Here is a 16,905-nt window from a genome sequence, read left to right as displayed (position 1 = left end):
TGCCCCTGTCTGTGCCACTAAGTTGTGAGTATATTGTAAGTTTTATGTTTTTTAAAAGGCGGGCCATAGAGATAATAGCAATCAATGGAAAAGAGTGGCACATATTTAATGATTTAAAGCTGTCAAACATGTCCGAATTAGTATTTGAGATTGTGTGGACAGCAAGTTAAAATAGTTGCTCGTGTCTAATTATTGATCAGTCAAGTATAACGTCTATGAAATGCAATTAGTTAAACTTATTAACAAACCTAGGTTTATCTTCATTTTGTCAGAGCTCTCCTTGTGTGAAATGTGAATCCATCAAGTCAACGGAATCAAACACCATAAAAGTCTAACTGAATCATTCAGGAAGCAACAATCATTCAGGAAGCAACCAACTAAAATTGAACAAAGAAACTTCATCGTAATTTAAACTAAAATATAAAAGTATAACCTGGAAATTTGAAGTCTCCTACCAAATACAAATCAACAAAAACACACATTCAAGAAATGCTTAAAGATTTAGCAAACAAATTAGAATGAAAAAAGCAAACAAAAATCCTGCATATCTCCTAGTTACTACATTTTACTTCTTTTGTCATTCAATTATTGTGCATAAATGTGTTAATGCTCAAATACCAGGTGACTACATAGTAAGCTATTGTTCAGATTACGAGCATTACAATCAACGAAGCGAATTCCAAACCAATCTTTATCTTCTAACATCTAGTCTCGCCTCGAGAGCAAACACAACCAACTTCTACAACTTCACCACAGGAGACACACCTGATCAAGTTTTTGGCCTTTTCTATTGTGACAGCCTTGGCGGAAATCAGACATGCCAAGAATGTGTCGCAAATGCTGTTGGAGAAATTCAGCAGAATTGCCCGTTTAGCAGAGAGTATATGGTGTGGTATGTGGGGTGTATGGTGCGATACTCAAATCGCGCTATAGTCTCCATTAATGATGTCTCTATATATTACAACTTCATGCATCCTCCTATGATTTATAGTGACTTAAACCAAACATTGTCAAGTGCTTTCACTAGACTTATCAATGATGCTACTACTACTAGCAATGGGAATTCGTCAATTAAGTCAGCTACAGATGTGGTTGATGTTGCACGAGATTTGTCATTGACAGGGTATGTAGATTGCACACCTGATTTGAGCACCACAGATTGTATGAACTGTTTGCAGACAGCTCGTAGCAGGTTTCCATTTCTTGGGGCTTTTATTGGAGTACTTTTACAACCGAGTTGTAAATTGGTGTATATTTTGAATGATACTAGATCATTCAAACCAGGTTAGTCAACAATTGAATTCAATATCATATATACTACATCTTCTGTTGAATATACCATTGTAAATCAATATGAACAGAAAATGTTGATACCAGATATGAATCGAGATTTACTGATCTTTTATTTTTGAAATGGTTCTGTTTGTACAATGTAGGAAAGGAGAGACATGTTGCATTAGGTATTACCTTAGCAGTTGCTGGTGCGTCTTTGGTCTTCAATGTCGTTTTTGTTTTCTGGAAGAGAAGAAAGCCTGTTGTGAAGCCTACAGGTAAATCCTTTTTACATGAGCTATAGGGACATAGATATTGTTCTTTTCATCAAAAAGTAGAAACTTTCAATAAAAATAGCTTAAATAGTTTGGAGTAGAATAGCTCGGATGAAGAGAACAAAACCTTAGTTAGACGGGAGGCACTTTGGTGTTGGCAAGACTTTTCTTTTTCTTCGCAATCTAAGTGATCAATCACTGCCTCTATTTCATTCTTTTGTCTTTTGTGTTCAAAGTTGGATTGGGTTGGGGTGCTTGTGGTAAGCTGCCTTGGATATGAAAAAAAGGCTGAAGTAGCAGCAGCAACTTCATAAGATGTTGGGCAGATTGCCAACACCCCCTCTCTAAGGTAGTTGGGGATTCGGCTTGGTTCTCTAGACATCAACTCATGGCACTCCCCAGACCAATCTGAGATCTTATTATGATTCGATGTCTCCACCGAATTTGACTGTAAATTTGCATGCTATATGTTACTCCTGAATCCTGATAGATTGATCTCCACATATCAAAACAATATCGTATTAGATCTTGTTAGGTTTGTTTCAATGTGTATTTTTCAAAATCAGTTGTTTATACTTCTTGCTGATTCATGGTCAAAAGAAACAGAGGAAGACAAACAAGTTAATATGCTCAGTGTATAAAACTAAATGTGACCATATGCACTGAACTTTCATCACCATTGCAGGGTTGGATGAAATCGAAAGCAGGGAAAATTTGCACTTTGATTTCAATGCAATTAAATCTGCAACAGATAACTTCTCCCCGTCCCATAAGCTTGGACGAGGTGGATTTGGAGTTGTTTATATGGTATAACTTTCAATCCTGTTACCGAAGTTACAAATCAGATTATGTTCATTATTTATTGCTTGGCAATTGTTTACTTAGCACTCATATTTGATGTCTTCAGGGCACTCTTTCAGACGGTCAGGCAGTGGCCGTAAAGAGGCTGTCAATTGGTTCAGGCCAAGGAATTCGAGAGTTTAAGACTGAAGCCTCTTTAGCTGCCAAACTTCAGCACAGAAATCTTGTTAAAGTTTATGGGTTTTGCTTGGAAGGAGATGAGAAGTTGCTGGTCTATGAATATGTGCCTAATAAGAGCTTAGATCGTTTTTTGTTTGGTATGTTATACTTATACTGCAATCTGCAAATAAGCCTATTTCGAAGTTTGATTTTATCCAAGTGAAGCATATCGTTTCAGGCATGAAATAATTAACTTGATGGAATTTTGATTTGTAATGTGCAAGCATATTCCCTGTCAAGAAAATTACTCTTTTGAATCCTGATCATACATAAATGTTTACTATATACTATGCAGATGCAAAACGAGGAGCAAATTTAAAGTGGGAAACTCGTTATAAAATCATAGTGGGAATTGCACGAGGCCTATCATACCTCCATGATGATTCCCGACCCAAAATCATTCATCGGGACCTCAAACCAAGCAATGTTTTGTTAGACGGAGAGATGAACCCTAAAATTGCAGACTTTGGCATGGCAAAGCTATTTGGATCAGATCAAACTCAAGGAAATACAAGCAGAGTTGCAGGAACATTGTAAGAACTTTACTTCAAAACTTAATGTTACTATATAGATTCAAATACCACTGTAACAATAATTGTCATATAAAGAAAAATTAAGCTAAACAATGAGATAATTACTATGATGCAGTGGATACATGTCTCCGGAATATGTAACAACAGGGCAATTTTCAGTCAAGTCAGACATTTTTAGTTACGGTGTCATACTCTTAGAGCTCGTTAGCGGACTGAGAAATGGCTACTTCGATCCAAATGCAGAAGATCATGAGAATTTATTGAATTATGTAAGCTCATATCATTCAAAATCACCATGAATTTTATACTTTTACAGTCCTAAAAAGGGATTTTTCGCAGTTGCTTAATTTCCACTGCACTTGATTTCTTAGGCATGGAGACTATGGAATGCGGGGGATCATTTGAAGCTGGTAGATTCAGCACTGGGGAATAATTATTCAAAAGGCGAGGTTGAAAGATGTATACATGTTGGATTATTATGCACTCAAGAAGATCCTGCTAAAAGACCAAGTATTGCCTCAGTCTTGCTCATGCTTAACACTCAGCCTGTTACGTTCTTGCTACCTACATCTCCTCCTGCATTTCCTTACAAGAAAGAGAAGCCAATCGTTTCTCTTGAAAGCCGTGGTATTGTCGTAGAGGATGTCATCAGTGACTTGTCTCCGCGTTGAAAGCATGGAAAATGTGCAAGCACGGTGAGAGTAATACGACCATTTGTCATTCCGATTTATTAGGGAGCGTTTGGTTCACATGATTCTGGTATCAGGTATGGGTTTAGAATGAGCGAAATCCATACCTAGTGTTTGTTTTATTATTTGATAGATTTAAAACCCATACCTCAAACCCATAAGGTATGGGGTTTAGAAACCCAAGGGGAGGTGGGTTTGGCTCATATCAATACCTTTAGGTATTAAATAGAAGAAAAAAGTTTCATTCCCAAATAAAAACCAAACACATAGTATTAGGTATCAAGTTCCAAACCTATACCACCTTGATTTCATTCCTCATTCCAAACTCATACCACTATGTGAACCAAACCGCCCCTAAGGAGTTGGTTTTGTGTTAGACGGTCTGATATATAAAATTGAAAAAGCTATACGGGAGTATATGATCCAAGTCCACTCAGTCCATCTATACCAGCCAAATACATAATGCAACATATTTATGGTGGATATTGATAGCAGTTGAAGCTGAGTATCAAGTATAACAAGTTAACAACTAGGGTGGGTTTGTTATAAGCTTTTAATTTTTAAATTTCGTTTAGTGACCAAAGCTGGGAATATTAGGCCAGATTGTAATTGTTATTCATTCATTCATTAATGAAACCATGAATTTTTAAAGAGTCCAGGACTTTGATCAAGCCAACAACTAGTTTGGTGACTAATGAATGAGTAATGATATGTATTGCTATGTACCACTAAAATTATTCGGTGGTTTCAATTGTTCTTTGGTAGTTTTTCTTGGTGTGTGAAAAGGTTTCTAAAAAGTTTGATTATTATCATACTTGTCAAACAAAGAGGGTCGGTTTAGTTTCAATAAGTCTTAAGTAAGGCTGCTAAATGGATCTTAGCATTTAGGGTTTGTTCATGTCAACATTAAACGAATTGAGAAATTCTTGGCCCGCCCAAACCCAACCCAATTGTTATATAAGTCCACAACCATTGACCTGGACAAAATTCCCTTATTAAACGAGTTACCAAATAACCTTTTACCATAATATTATTTATCGTTGAAAAAAACCACCATTAGATAAATAAAAACTTTAGATTTAGAGGAAAGTGCATTGATACATTAGATATTTTAGATCAAATTATCTACATAAGAAGACATACTACTCGCTGAAAAACGACAACTAAGGACTATACTATGCCCTTTTCTTTTATTAGTGAGGCAATAACAAAAGTTTTACTAATTTGTTTTGTCATTCTATCTTCTTTGGGCAAGATGATCGCAAAATTCTCCACCATTTTTTTAAATATGATTAATGTTGGCCTATTCTAGATTTCTAGTAAATGTGTTGTAAAATTAGCCAATTATCGCATTGATGTTTTACCAATTTGAATAAATAGGTTATGTGTTGCGGTTTTAGGTTGAACATTACAATAGAACCTAATTAGTTTAAATTCGCATCCAATTATTGTCGATGCAATTAATAAAACGGGTCTAGAATCCTTGTCTCCAACCTCATATTCTGTATCAAAATATCATGTCGTGTCAACTTTTACCAACGCCAAGTATTTGACTAAAATATTGAGTCTCTTTGACCTCGCTAGTCTCACTCAGTAATCTCCCTCACTTATTTCTTCCTTCGACAATCACAATTCACACAGTAAGTCTTTTCTTTTCCTCGGTTTTCCCCACTCCCTTGTTCAACTGGCTTCTTCAAAAAAATTGCTTCTTTAAATTGCTTCATATGAATATTGAAATTGCTTGTTATTTTTTTTTTTGCTAAATACGAAAATCGATGCTTTAAGTGGTTTCTTCAACAATCCCAGTAACTTTTTTGCTTAAATTCCTCAATTTCGTGGCACTTATATCAGTGGGTTTGGTTTATGCCTTATGGTATTGGCGTATTGCCATGCCCACAATGTGTTCGTTGAAATGTCTATGTGAATTATGTGCTCTTTTGCCAAGGATTAAGCATGGATCATTTCCATCTTTTTAATACAGTAAAAAGGACCATGGTGATCTCATGCAGTTTAATGGCGGACCTAGGATTTTACTATTGGGGTGTTGATTAAAGATTTTGATATTGGTATATTGGCGTTGCAAAATCGAAAATTAACAGAATGGTGTAGTTTTTTTCTGTAATTCTAATGGATATATAAGTAAATTAAAATTTTGAATTGGGGTTGTCGACTGCCACCGATTGCCTCAATGTAGGTCCTCCACTATTAGTGGTTATTTGGCTGAAATATTTATGATTTTACTTGGCAATTTTTGGTAACTGCCATGGAATCATGGAGATTAATATATGGTACTCATTGTTAATATCCTGTGTACACATTGAACTGATTTAGTTATTTTCTATACTGAAATCACATGGGGTTCACCTATTCCTTAATTAAGGCCAAAAAAAAAAAAACAAGACTAGTTTAAATTTTAGGAGAAATATGCCAGTTTTGTGTATTCGGATGTATCCTGAACTGATGGTAGTGTTGGTTTACTGTTATTTGAATATAAACACGCAATGTTTAGGCATAAAATCTAATGAGTAAACTCTATTTAAATTAGTTTACGATGAGGCTTTGTTTTTCGGTTGTGGACTATCAAGTATTTCAGTTGGCATTTATCAAATTAGTACATTATTTCAATTTATAATCTAAAGCCTGTGTTTCATCTGCAATTTGAGCCCTTTTGTTAATGGACACACTTTTGTTAACTTGATGTTTCTCTATTTTCTAATGCATCCGGTGACTCCTTATTTATGTAGGGTGGATGAGTTCTTAAGTTACATTAATCCATTGGTTCCAACTTCATATTGAGGGTGAAACTTGCTTGGTTAATAGGAGGCCAGAAACCAGAACACCTATGGACTTTGAAGGGCAGGATTCGTTTTCTTGTAATGTAAGTTGGGTAAAAGCTCGGTTTTTTATGCTTATATAGCTATACTTTAACAATGTGTTTGCAATTTGCTCTATATGTAGTAGTTGTGAGTTGGAAAAACCTTGGCGAAGAAAAAATATAGTCACTTGAAATCTTGTTAGATTTGTGTCAATTGATATATTCACAGTATCTACTTTTTATAAGTTTTACTTAAGCGTGATTGAAGATATATTGGTTTAAAGACGTGTCTTGGAGACCATGAAAGGTTAAGTGGTGCATAGAAAAAGGACAGAGGGAGTATTTGTTTTTTGTGTGTGCTTGTGCTTTCTTGTACTATAATATAACTAGTCTCATATGCATAGTGGTGTCAGAAACAGACCTGACCATTGGGTCAACCTGATTCTGACCTGACTTGAACCTGGTTCGACCTGTGAGGGTCAATCCCCAAACCTGACCGAAACCTGACCTGGGATTACCCAGACCTGACCGGCACCTGACAAGATTATATCCTGACCTGTTCAGACAGACCTGCTCTCAAACCCGAACCCGACCGTAATGAACAAGATATTATTAAAATCCAATAATTTTTTTATATCTACAAAATCATTTAAATATCTTAATTTATAAAACTTATTATATTTAATGATTAAATAAATAATTGATTATTGATTAAATTACATTTAATTTAAGAATTATGAATATCATGTACTTGTTTATATTTTCATTTAATTATCCAATGTCCTCATTTTCAAATAATATTAAAAAATATCTAGTTATACTCCAAATTTATAATCCATTTTAGTATTCTACCAAAATTTCTCCATTTTTTCTACCAAATTATCCCATTTAATATTCTACCAAATTTGCTACCAAATAATTTCAAACTCTATAACCCTATACTAAAGAACAACATATGAATATGAAATTCATTCTTATTGAAGTAGAAGTTAAAGCATATACAATGAAGAAAAAGTTACAGCAAATTTGAATTGATTGTTTAACTTTACATCCAGAAAAATAAAGAAATGAATCTACAATTAAGTAATTTACAGAAATTTGGGCAAAAAAAAAAACAATTTAGTGCTTGATATTGCATCTTCATTCTTCACTTAAAAATTTGCAAGAAAGATGTTTCTTCAACTTCTAGCTCAAATCTTCTACATAACCTGGTCTTTAGATCTGGAAAATAGAAAAAAAATAAAGAAAGACAAAATTTTCAAAATCAAAGTTGATACTCCATAATTAACGAGAGCTAAAGAGTAACTTACCATCTAACAACAATGAAGCAGGAAGGGAAGAAAACTCAAAATTGATACATCTCCCTGTTTCTCCTTACCTGCGGTGGTTCCTCGGAAGTCGGACCTACCACCAGTCGCTAAGTCGCGATTCGTTTGGTCGTTAGAGCTGTGGCAGGCCTTGCTTGTTGCCGGCTGCGCGTTGTGAATTTTCTCTCTTCCCTGTTCTTGTTCGATGTTGCTGATCTGTCCTTGTTGCTACCGCTAGACGTCGATCGGTGCTTATGCCTCCGCCGGTGATAATATCAGTCAAGTGCAAATACAAATCTAAGCTTTAAAATCAAATTGCTAATAAATAAAGAGATCCAGAAGAAGCAAACGAACACATAGTTCATCATATAACCATAATTTACACCATCTTGAACTCGACTTTATGTATGTTTGGAGAATAAGAAGATGATGAAGCGAGCAACGAAGAGAGAGAAAATCAAAAATCAGATTGAAAACTATATTTTCCATCATTATTATAATCCTCAGTAACATATGAATCTACATATGGGATGTTCTTTTCTTCGGTGCTTCAAGCTTCATACAATCTAGCCGTATTGCACCACCTCTGCGCTTCCAAAACCCTCCATCTTGAACTCGACTTTACAGACGAAAAAAATACTACATTTGAGATGATAACATGAGTTGAGAGAAGTAGGAACTAGAAGGGAGGCTGGGCAGGAAATATGGGTTTGGAGAGAGATGAGGGAAAAGGTGATAGGTTAAAAGACGATTTAACGGTTTAGCTTCTTTTGTGATTTGTATCCAACGGGTAATATTGATGATCCATGTGCTTTGTATTGCTTTCTTATGTGCCCTTGATTCTAATCATCTAACGGTTTAGATTTTGCTATTAATGATTTTGGATTTTGCCTAAGAAAATAATAATCCTACCAACAACTAAACCCAAATCTCATACTATATAACAACATTTTAAAATAATAATCATAATTATCTAAAGTAATAATTAAAATATTCATAATCTATATTATTATTATTATTATTATTATTATTATTATAGTTATCGTGTGATTTTATTATTATTATTTCAAATCGTAATGCGTACCATAATCGAGTCATTTATATTTTATATAAATTTAGTAATTGATCGTATATTTGTTGTTAATATATAATTCTCATTATGTTATCGGTAGTTATGTTATTAGAGCATATTAAGAGTCGATGCTCCTCATACTCGTTAATAATCAAATAATCAATCACGTATTCGCTATAATTGTTCCAATATTATAATCGTCCTAATACATTTAAGCCTACTAATAAAATAGTTTCTTTATAGTCACATATATATACAAAGTTAAGAGAATACCATAAATACTATATTTAGTAATAGTAAGTACTTTTTAGCAATTAACTTATTGATGTTACTTTTAATAAGTTTATAGTTAGCTTTTATATGGGGTAATGATTTAGGGATATAATTTACTATTTTAGTATTGGTTTGCCAACATTGAAACAGAACCGCGTTATAATCACGGTAGGCGTAGATCTCATATAGTCATATGAACCGTCGTTGTAAATCTATGAATGTATGATTATCATTTGTTATACTATTTATTGTTATTGTTATTGTTATTATTCCTCTTCGTATTTGTATTACTATAATAATAAATCTTTTATATGAAGTTTGGAATTGATCTTCTACTCGTTATTATTGTCGTTGGTTATGAATTATGATATATAATATTAAAACATATGAAGATCGCTCTACTCCTTTACTCAATAGGTAGTTTACGCAGTTGATTGTCGAAATAAGAGTTGACTAGAGAAAACTAACATCACGATAATCAATATAGTGTTTTTTATTGGGTTTTCGTTATTATCCACATATTAATCGCACACACACATATGTATATATATGTTGATTTAATACTTTTATTAATACGATTCATTTACATATATATACAAAGTTAAAGAGAATACCACAAATACTATACTAGTATTAAACTATAGTATAACATAAAAACAATTAACTTAAATAATATTATAGCTTATAAAGACAAGGGAGTGTTATTGTTGTTAATTCTTATACTAGTATTAAACTATATGGTTGTTAAATGTTAACAAGTTACTACTTGTTAACTATTTACTTAACTTATGGTTGTTATTGTTAACAGTTAACTTATTCTATAAGTTATGATTAACTATTTACTTAACTTATTGTTGTTACTTTTACATGTTCTTATGATTAACTATTATCATTTCATTTGATGTTTATTTGTAGTATTGCTCTCATTACCATCATAGCTATTTACAAACTTATATATCAATCATAATGCTTATAATAATAAATCATTTATATAAAGTTTGGAACTGATCGTATACTCGTTATTATTGTCGTTGGTTATAATATATAATATTAAAACATATGAAGAGTCGTTCTACTCATTTACTCATTAGAGTCGTTTTACGCAGTTGATTATTAGAAATAAGAGTTGACTAAAAGAATACATTAAACATCACGGTAATCAATATAGTGTTTTTATTGATTTTTCGTTGTCATCCTTATATTTATCGCGCACACACATATGTATATATATATATATATATATATATATATATATATATATATATATTATATATATATATGTAATATATATATATATATATATATATATATATATATATGAGAGAGAGAGAGAGAGAGATCACATGAAAATGCTCTTTACATGAGAAATGAGAATGAATCTCAACCACACGATTGGTTTAGAGTTACAACACTTATTCATTAGAGTTATATACCTCTAAAAAATTTCGAATTAAAACAAAAAATTTGTTTTTTTTTCAAATAATATTTTATTTTTGGAGTTACATCACTTTTTCATTAGAGTTACATCACTTATTCATAAAAGTTATAGCGTGTAATATTCATTCTCATTTCTTATATAAGTATGCATTCTCATATGAACTCACTTATATATATATATATATATATATATCGATCTTATTAATACTTTTATTAATATGATTCGTTTACAAAATACATAACAAAATCAAGATGACCCGACCAGGACTTACCCGAAGTTGAATTGACGTTCAATAGCGAATGGACCCGATGTTTCACAATGATCGAACTAAGTTCATTACTAATTCAACCCGAGTACATTTCACTTAACTCAACCGCACATGGAACCTAAATACGACCTTCGCAAACCCGGCTAAAAAAATGTCAAAGGGCGATTATACCCGGGAATGGATCGACTTGTAAACGAAACGTTCAGACCTGTCCGGCACCCGGGAATCCAATGATTCAAATGTGTTCGACCCAGTTGAACAAAACCTGACCAGTCATGACCCGGGGCACTGACAATCATAATCCTGACCTGTCCGGGTCTGACCTGGTTCGCCGTGGGTATACCCAGAACCTGTTTACTAACCTGTTTTGACACCACTATATATGCACGCAATGCATGCCAAAGAGTTGAAAACTTAATTAGTAAAGGGCGTGTTCGGCGCAACTCTTTTAGTAGCTTTTGTGCTGTTTTTAGATAGCTTTTAGCTTTTAAAAAAATATTTTGGTGTTCAGCAAGGTAGCTTTTCAAGGTAGCTTTTAGCTTTTGAGTAGCTTTTGTCCAAAGCTAATATTTGTAGCTTTTGTCCAAAGCTAATATTTGTAGCTTTCTGAGTAGCTTATGTCTAAAGCTAATATTTTTTACAAATATATTATGTTACAATTTTATCTACAGCTACTTTTACCGAACACTTCATGTTCTTTTATATAAATGGTATGTTCTTTTGGGTGCACGATGAGCATTGTGCACCCTAATGCATAATCCACGCTTTGTAATTATTTAAGCAGCTAATTCTGTAGTTGAAAGTTAGCAGCTACCTCCACAGTTGAAAGCTTTTTCCTTTGGGCCCTGGGCGGGTGCCCCTCCTGCCCCGCCCCAGGTTCGGCCCTGATAAGGGTAAAAGTCATTATATGCCAATTTGATCCATTTATGTCCATACAATCTGTTATTTTACATGTTTGGGGTTTTGTAGTTCAGGTTTTTATGCTATGTTATTAGCTTAATTGTGGAAATCTATGGCTTATTTGGATGTTAATCGAGTTTAGCTAAGCTAAGTGAAATTGGGTCACTTTCCCCCGTAAATTGGGTTTAAGTTCCCTGAAATTGGGTCATTTTTCCCCTAAATTGGGTTTTAGTTTTGGGTCATCCCATCCACAAATCCTATTTAAAATTGATTGCTTAACAACCCACGAATTAAATTTCTATGCATTGTTATATTTTAGGTTCTTTTTTCTTTTTTGTTGATTTAGCTAAGCTAAGCTAAGTGAATTTGGATAATTTTCCCCCTAAATGACCCAATTGGGTCGTTTCCATGAATAATAGGTTGGTATTGTGTAATTCTTCTGTTTGGTATTGGATTCTAATTAATATTGGTGTAATTCTTCTGTTTGAATTGGTATTGGATTCTAATTAGTATTGGTGTAATTCTTCTGTTTGTATTGACTTCCAATAACAAACTATAATTAAAAAACAAAAAGGGATGGGGGAGTGAATGAACTTCCAAAGTTCACCCATTTTCAATGGGTTTGCTTTTACTTTTTCAAAGTGTTAAAAAAGCAAATTGAATGGACAATTCTACAATGGCTACAATGAAAATGTAGCCACTATAATTGCTTGAATCTCAACCTTTTATTTTGTTGAGTTCAATCTTGTCCATTGATTTATTAGACTTTTAAAAAATAAAAAAAATTAACTTTAAAAAAGAAATTAAAAAAAGCAGCTGATAATTACTTATCTTGTTGTGTCAATAGATGTCGAGCTCCAAATCCAAAAGAGCACCTGCATACTCCTCTGATGAATCAACAAATTCTGTCTCTGATGATTCTATAGAAAGGGAGCTTGAAGAATCGAGCAAATACTTACCATCAGGGAAGAAGTTAACCGAGGGGCGCAAGTATATTTTTGTGAAAAAGCAAACTGAAATGAGCGATGGGGACAAGGATGATGAAAAAGCATGTAGATGTAAACTTAAGAGAAGTTAGGAAAGCCTTGATTTACATGATAATAGTGGACGGACTTTCTTTTCAACATGTGATGAAGAGTGGGTTTAGGCATTTCATATCTGTTGTATGTCCTGGGTTTCTCATTCCCTCGGGTCTCTCGCTGGCACGTGATTGTTATCGACTTTATTTGAGTGAAAAATCAAAATTGAAAGAGCAACTACATAATTCTTGTCAAAGAATATGCGTGACAACTGACACATGGACATCAATTCAAGACAAGAATTATTTGAGTGTCACAGCTCACTTTATTGACAATGATTGGGAATTACATAAGAAGATTATCAATTTTTGTCCAATGTTTACTCAACAAGGCGAGGCTATAGGTAAGGGGATCAAGGAATGTTTGGAATCTTGGGGGTTAGAAGATAAGCTTTTCACTGTCACGGTTAATAATGCTAGTTATAATGATTTTGCATGTACATACTTAAGAAAGATGGCTCAACAAACTGGATGTGTCAGTGATGGGAAGTATCTGCAAATAAGATGCATTGCTCATGTCATCAATGTCATTGTCTCGGATGCCATAGAGGAGAACGGTGAAAGTTTTGTGATAAAAATAATTCATCTTCCCAATGATGGAAAGTAAGACATGTTGAGATGAGTGCAAAGGAATTTGCTTTTGTGTTCTTTCATATCAAGAAAAGTAATACACTAGTATATTACAACCTAAGAAAAAGAAAGCTGCGCCTAAGGGTTTTAAAATATATACAAGGAAGAGAAAGCCAAGCTAGGTTAGTAATAAAATAACATGGGCTGGACCAGGTAGCCCAATATAAAACAACAGGAGGCTAGCTAGATTAGAGCTATATACAAAAAGAACTCGCTGCACATGTGTTTGAATACTCCTAACCTCTTTTACCCCCCCTCAAGCTGAGATGGGAGAGAGAAGTCGACCATTCCCAGCTTGGACATTAACAGTTGGAATTGGGAGGAAGGCAGAATTTTTGTGAATATGTCGGCTATCTGAGATTGAGTAGGCAAGTATGTTAACTGGATCAGCCCTTCAAGAACTTTTTCACGAGTGAAGTGGCAATCGATGTCTATGTGTTTTGTGCGTTCATGGAAGACCGGATTTTTTCCGATGTGGATTGCAGACTGATTATCGCAGTGAAGGGTAACGGGTTGAAGGTTGTGCACTCCCATTTCATCCAATAAACGAACAACCCAAGTGACTTCTGCGGCTGCTTGTGCCATGGCACGATATTCAGCTTCCGATGAGGATTTGGAAATCGTATTTTGCTTTTTTGATTTCCAACTGATTGGAGAAGAGCCAAGAAGGAGAACATAACCAGTAAGAGATTTGCGAGTATCGGGGCAGCTTCCCCAATCGGAATCAGAGAAAGCTTGGAGGGTGAGGTTAGGGGTGGCTTGAAGAAGAATACCCTGCCCCTTAGTGTGATGAAGGTAGGCTAAGACATGATGAAGAGCTTGGAGATGAGTTGTGCGAGGATTTTGCATGAATTGGCTCAAAGTTTGAACGGCATATGAGATATCGGGGCGGGTGTGAGTGAGGAAGTTTAGTTTGCCAATTAAACTGCGGTATGGGGTGGCATCGGGCAAGGGTTCACCGTCGGCATGGCTGAGCTTTAAATTTAATGGGAGGGGAGTCACTGCACGCTTGAAGTTTGTAGTGGTGCTGTTAGAGAGGAGGTCTTGGGTGAATTTGTGCTGAGTTAAGGATATCCCATCAGGAAGGTAGGCTAGTTCAAAGCCTAGAAAATAGCGAGCCTTGCCAAGATTTTTGATGCTAAAGGTGGTTGCCATGAAATCTTTGAGTTGCTGAATTTCCTGTGGATTGTTACCAGTGATGAGTATATCATCCACGTAAACGGTAAGGATTGTAATGTCGGGTCCCCTTCTCTTTGTAAACATAGAATAATCATTTCTGGATTGAGTAAAACCATGAGAAACTAAGGCATCAGTGAGTTTGGCGAACCATTGGCGACTCGCTTGTTTGAGGCCGTAAATAGATTTCTTGAGTTTACAAACATGGTTGTTAGGATTAGGCATCCCCTCCGGCATTTTCATATACACCTCCTCGTGTAGGTCCCCGTGGAGGAAAGCGTTGTTTACATCCAATTGGTGTAAATCCCACTTTCTAGCAGCTGCGAGAGCAATAAGGCAGCGTATGGTGGTCATCTTTACCACAGGGGAAAATTTCTCATCGTAGTCCACACCTTCAACTTGAGAATAACCGCGGGCCACGAGACGAGCTTTTCGGCGGTCCACTGTGCCATCACTTTTGTGTTTTAATTTGTAAACCCATCTACTCCCAATTGCTTTCTTGCCTTTTGGGAGTGGGACGACGTCCCATGTGTCATTTCGATGCATTGCAAGGAGCTCATCTTCCATGGCTTGTACCCATTCTCGGTGTTGGGCTGCCTCTTTATAGTACCTGGGCTCATAATGACAAGCAATACTGGAAACCAATGCACGAAAATTAACAGGCAACATTGGATATTGAACAACGTTACACCAATGGGTAGTAGTGGGTTGGTTTGGGAAGGTGGTGTCATAATCTTCAAGGTAAGATGGTGGTTTGTGTTCACGGGTGGAGCGTCTGGGTTGTGTGGCTTGGTGAGGAGAGGGGGTGGTGTTATTTGTGTGAGTTGAGGAAGGAGATGGTGTATAGGAAGTATCTGGAGTGTTATTATTTGGTGGAAAGGTGTGGGTAGGAGGTGGGGAAAGAGGTGAGGTGTCATCATTTGCACGAAAAATTGGTGCAGCATTTGTTATGTTGTCTGGGGCAGTTTCAGAGATAGTATTAGGGACCACAGTAGGGATATAGATAGGGTCAAGAACATCATATATAGGAGTATGAGTGTGAGTGGTGTTTGGAGTTTCATTCGGTACAGGAGCATTAGTGTGAAAAGGGAAAATGTTTTCATGAAAAATTATGTCTCTACTAGTGAATAATTCACCACTATCCAAGTCCATGACTTTATAACCCTTTTGACCATAAGGGTAGCCCATGAAAACACAAGGTTTAGCTCTTGGGGAAAATTTACTTCTATCCTTCTTTAAAGTGGAGACAAAACATAGACATCCAAAAGGTTTAAGGTGGTTGTAATCGGGTTTGTGTTTGTGGAAAGTTTCAAATGGAGTTTTATTTTTCAAACTAGTGAGCGGAAACCTATTAATCAAATATGTGGCCGTTAATATGCACTCACCCCAATATTGTATAGGAAGATTAGCTTGAAAAAATAAAGCTCTTGCGGTCTCAAGGAGGTGTCTATGTTTTCGTTCAACAACTCCGTTTTGTTGTGGAGTGTCTCTAATGCTAGTTTGGTGAGTTATGCCCCTTTGAGAGTAAAATTCTTTAGCAACTCCTTCACAAAGTTCTAAAGCGTTGTCCGTTCTTATGATCTTAACTCTCACATTAAAATGATTTTCCGCATACAACACCAAAGATTTGATAATGTGTATGGCATTAGTTTTGGATTGCATCATATGAGTCCAAGTGCATCTAGAAAAATCATCTACCATGGTGAGGAAATATTTGTGACCTGCGTGAGTTTGATTTTTGTAAGGGCCCCATGTGTCGACGTGTATCAACTCAAAGGGACCAGTGGTTTTAATGGCGCTAGTGGGAAAAGGTTTACGGGTCTGTTTCGCTTTTGAACAAATGTGGCAGATGTGATGATTGTTTTTTAGGGAACAAATGTCAGTATGTGGAATAAAATTGAACCTATGAAAGGGTAAGTGGCCCAACCTCAAGTGCCATAATAAAGCATCATCATTTTCATTAAAAGTATGTGAAACATTACAAGACATGTCTCTGGGTACAAAAAAGGGATGATTTTTTCTCTGATGTTTTTCATCTTTACAAAACGATAAGCGAATATTATCAACTAAACATGAAGAAGAGCTACAAAAAGAGGAGAGACTCTTGGTGTTCTGATTTTCATCATTCATCATCAAAGCCGGATCCACATGATATAGGC

At 35.2% G+C, this 16,905-nt stretch overlaps 1 protein-coding gene and 1 long non-coding RNA gene across 2 annotated transcripts; one reads left to right on the top strand and one right to left on the bottom strand.

Moving 5' to 3' along the window:
• The first annotated feature begins 370 nt into the window (after window positions 1-370).
• On the top strand, window positions 371-3,771 carry LOC104904133 (cysteine-rich receptor-like protein kinase 10). The gene is made up of 7 exons (XM_019251913.3): window positions 371-1,284; window positions 1,437-1,550; window positions 2,233-2,354; window positions 2,455-2,665; window positions 2,863-3,100; window positions 3,216-3,369; window positions 3,472-3,771. Exons 1-7 carry the CDS (start codon window positions 519-521, stop codon window positions 3,769-3,771), a joined length of 1,905 nt encoding a protein of 634 aa, XP_019107458.2. The 5' UTR covers window positions 371-518.
• Window positions 3,772-7,560: 3,789 nt separating this feature from the next.
• Window positions 7,561-8,774, bottom strand: LOC125493120 (uncharacterized). Its single transcript, XR_007269554.2, has 2 exons — window positions 7,915-8,774; window positions 7,561-7,825 (listed from the first exon to the last, which is right to left on the bottom strand). It is a non-coding gene; the product is annotated as an uncharacterized LOC125493120 (long non-coding RNA).
• Window positions 8,775-16,905: the final 8,131 nt, after the last annotated feature.

The sequence above is a fragment of the Beta vulgaris genome, chromosome 9 (assembly GCF_026745355.1).
Source record: "Beta vulgaris subsp. vulgaris cultivar EL10 chromosome 9, EL10.2, whole genome shotgun sequence".
Lineage (NCBI taxonomy): Eukaryota > Viridiplantae > Streptophyta > Magnoliopsida > Caryophyllales > Amaranthaceae > Beta > Beta vulgaris.
The sequence above is the reverse complement of the archived record's forward strand: the minus strand, read 5'-3'. Positions and strand labels throughout refer to the sequence as shown.

Bases quoted from the DNA above. Each gene is read 5' to 3' on its own strand.
- LOC104904133 (XM_019251913.3), top strand. From the start codon at position 519: ATGAAAAAAGCAAACAAAAATCCTGCATATCTCCTAGTTACTACATTT. The intron at 1,551-2,232 runs GTAAATCCTTTT...TCACCATTGCAG, and splicing joins GCCTGTTGTGAAGCCTACAG to GGTTGGATGAAATCGAAAGC. The intron at 2,666-2,862 runs GTATGTTATACT...TATACTATGCAG, and splicing joins CTTAGATCGTTTTTTGTTTG to ATGCAAAACGAGGAGCAAAT.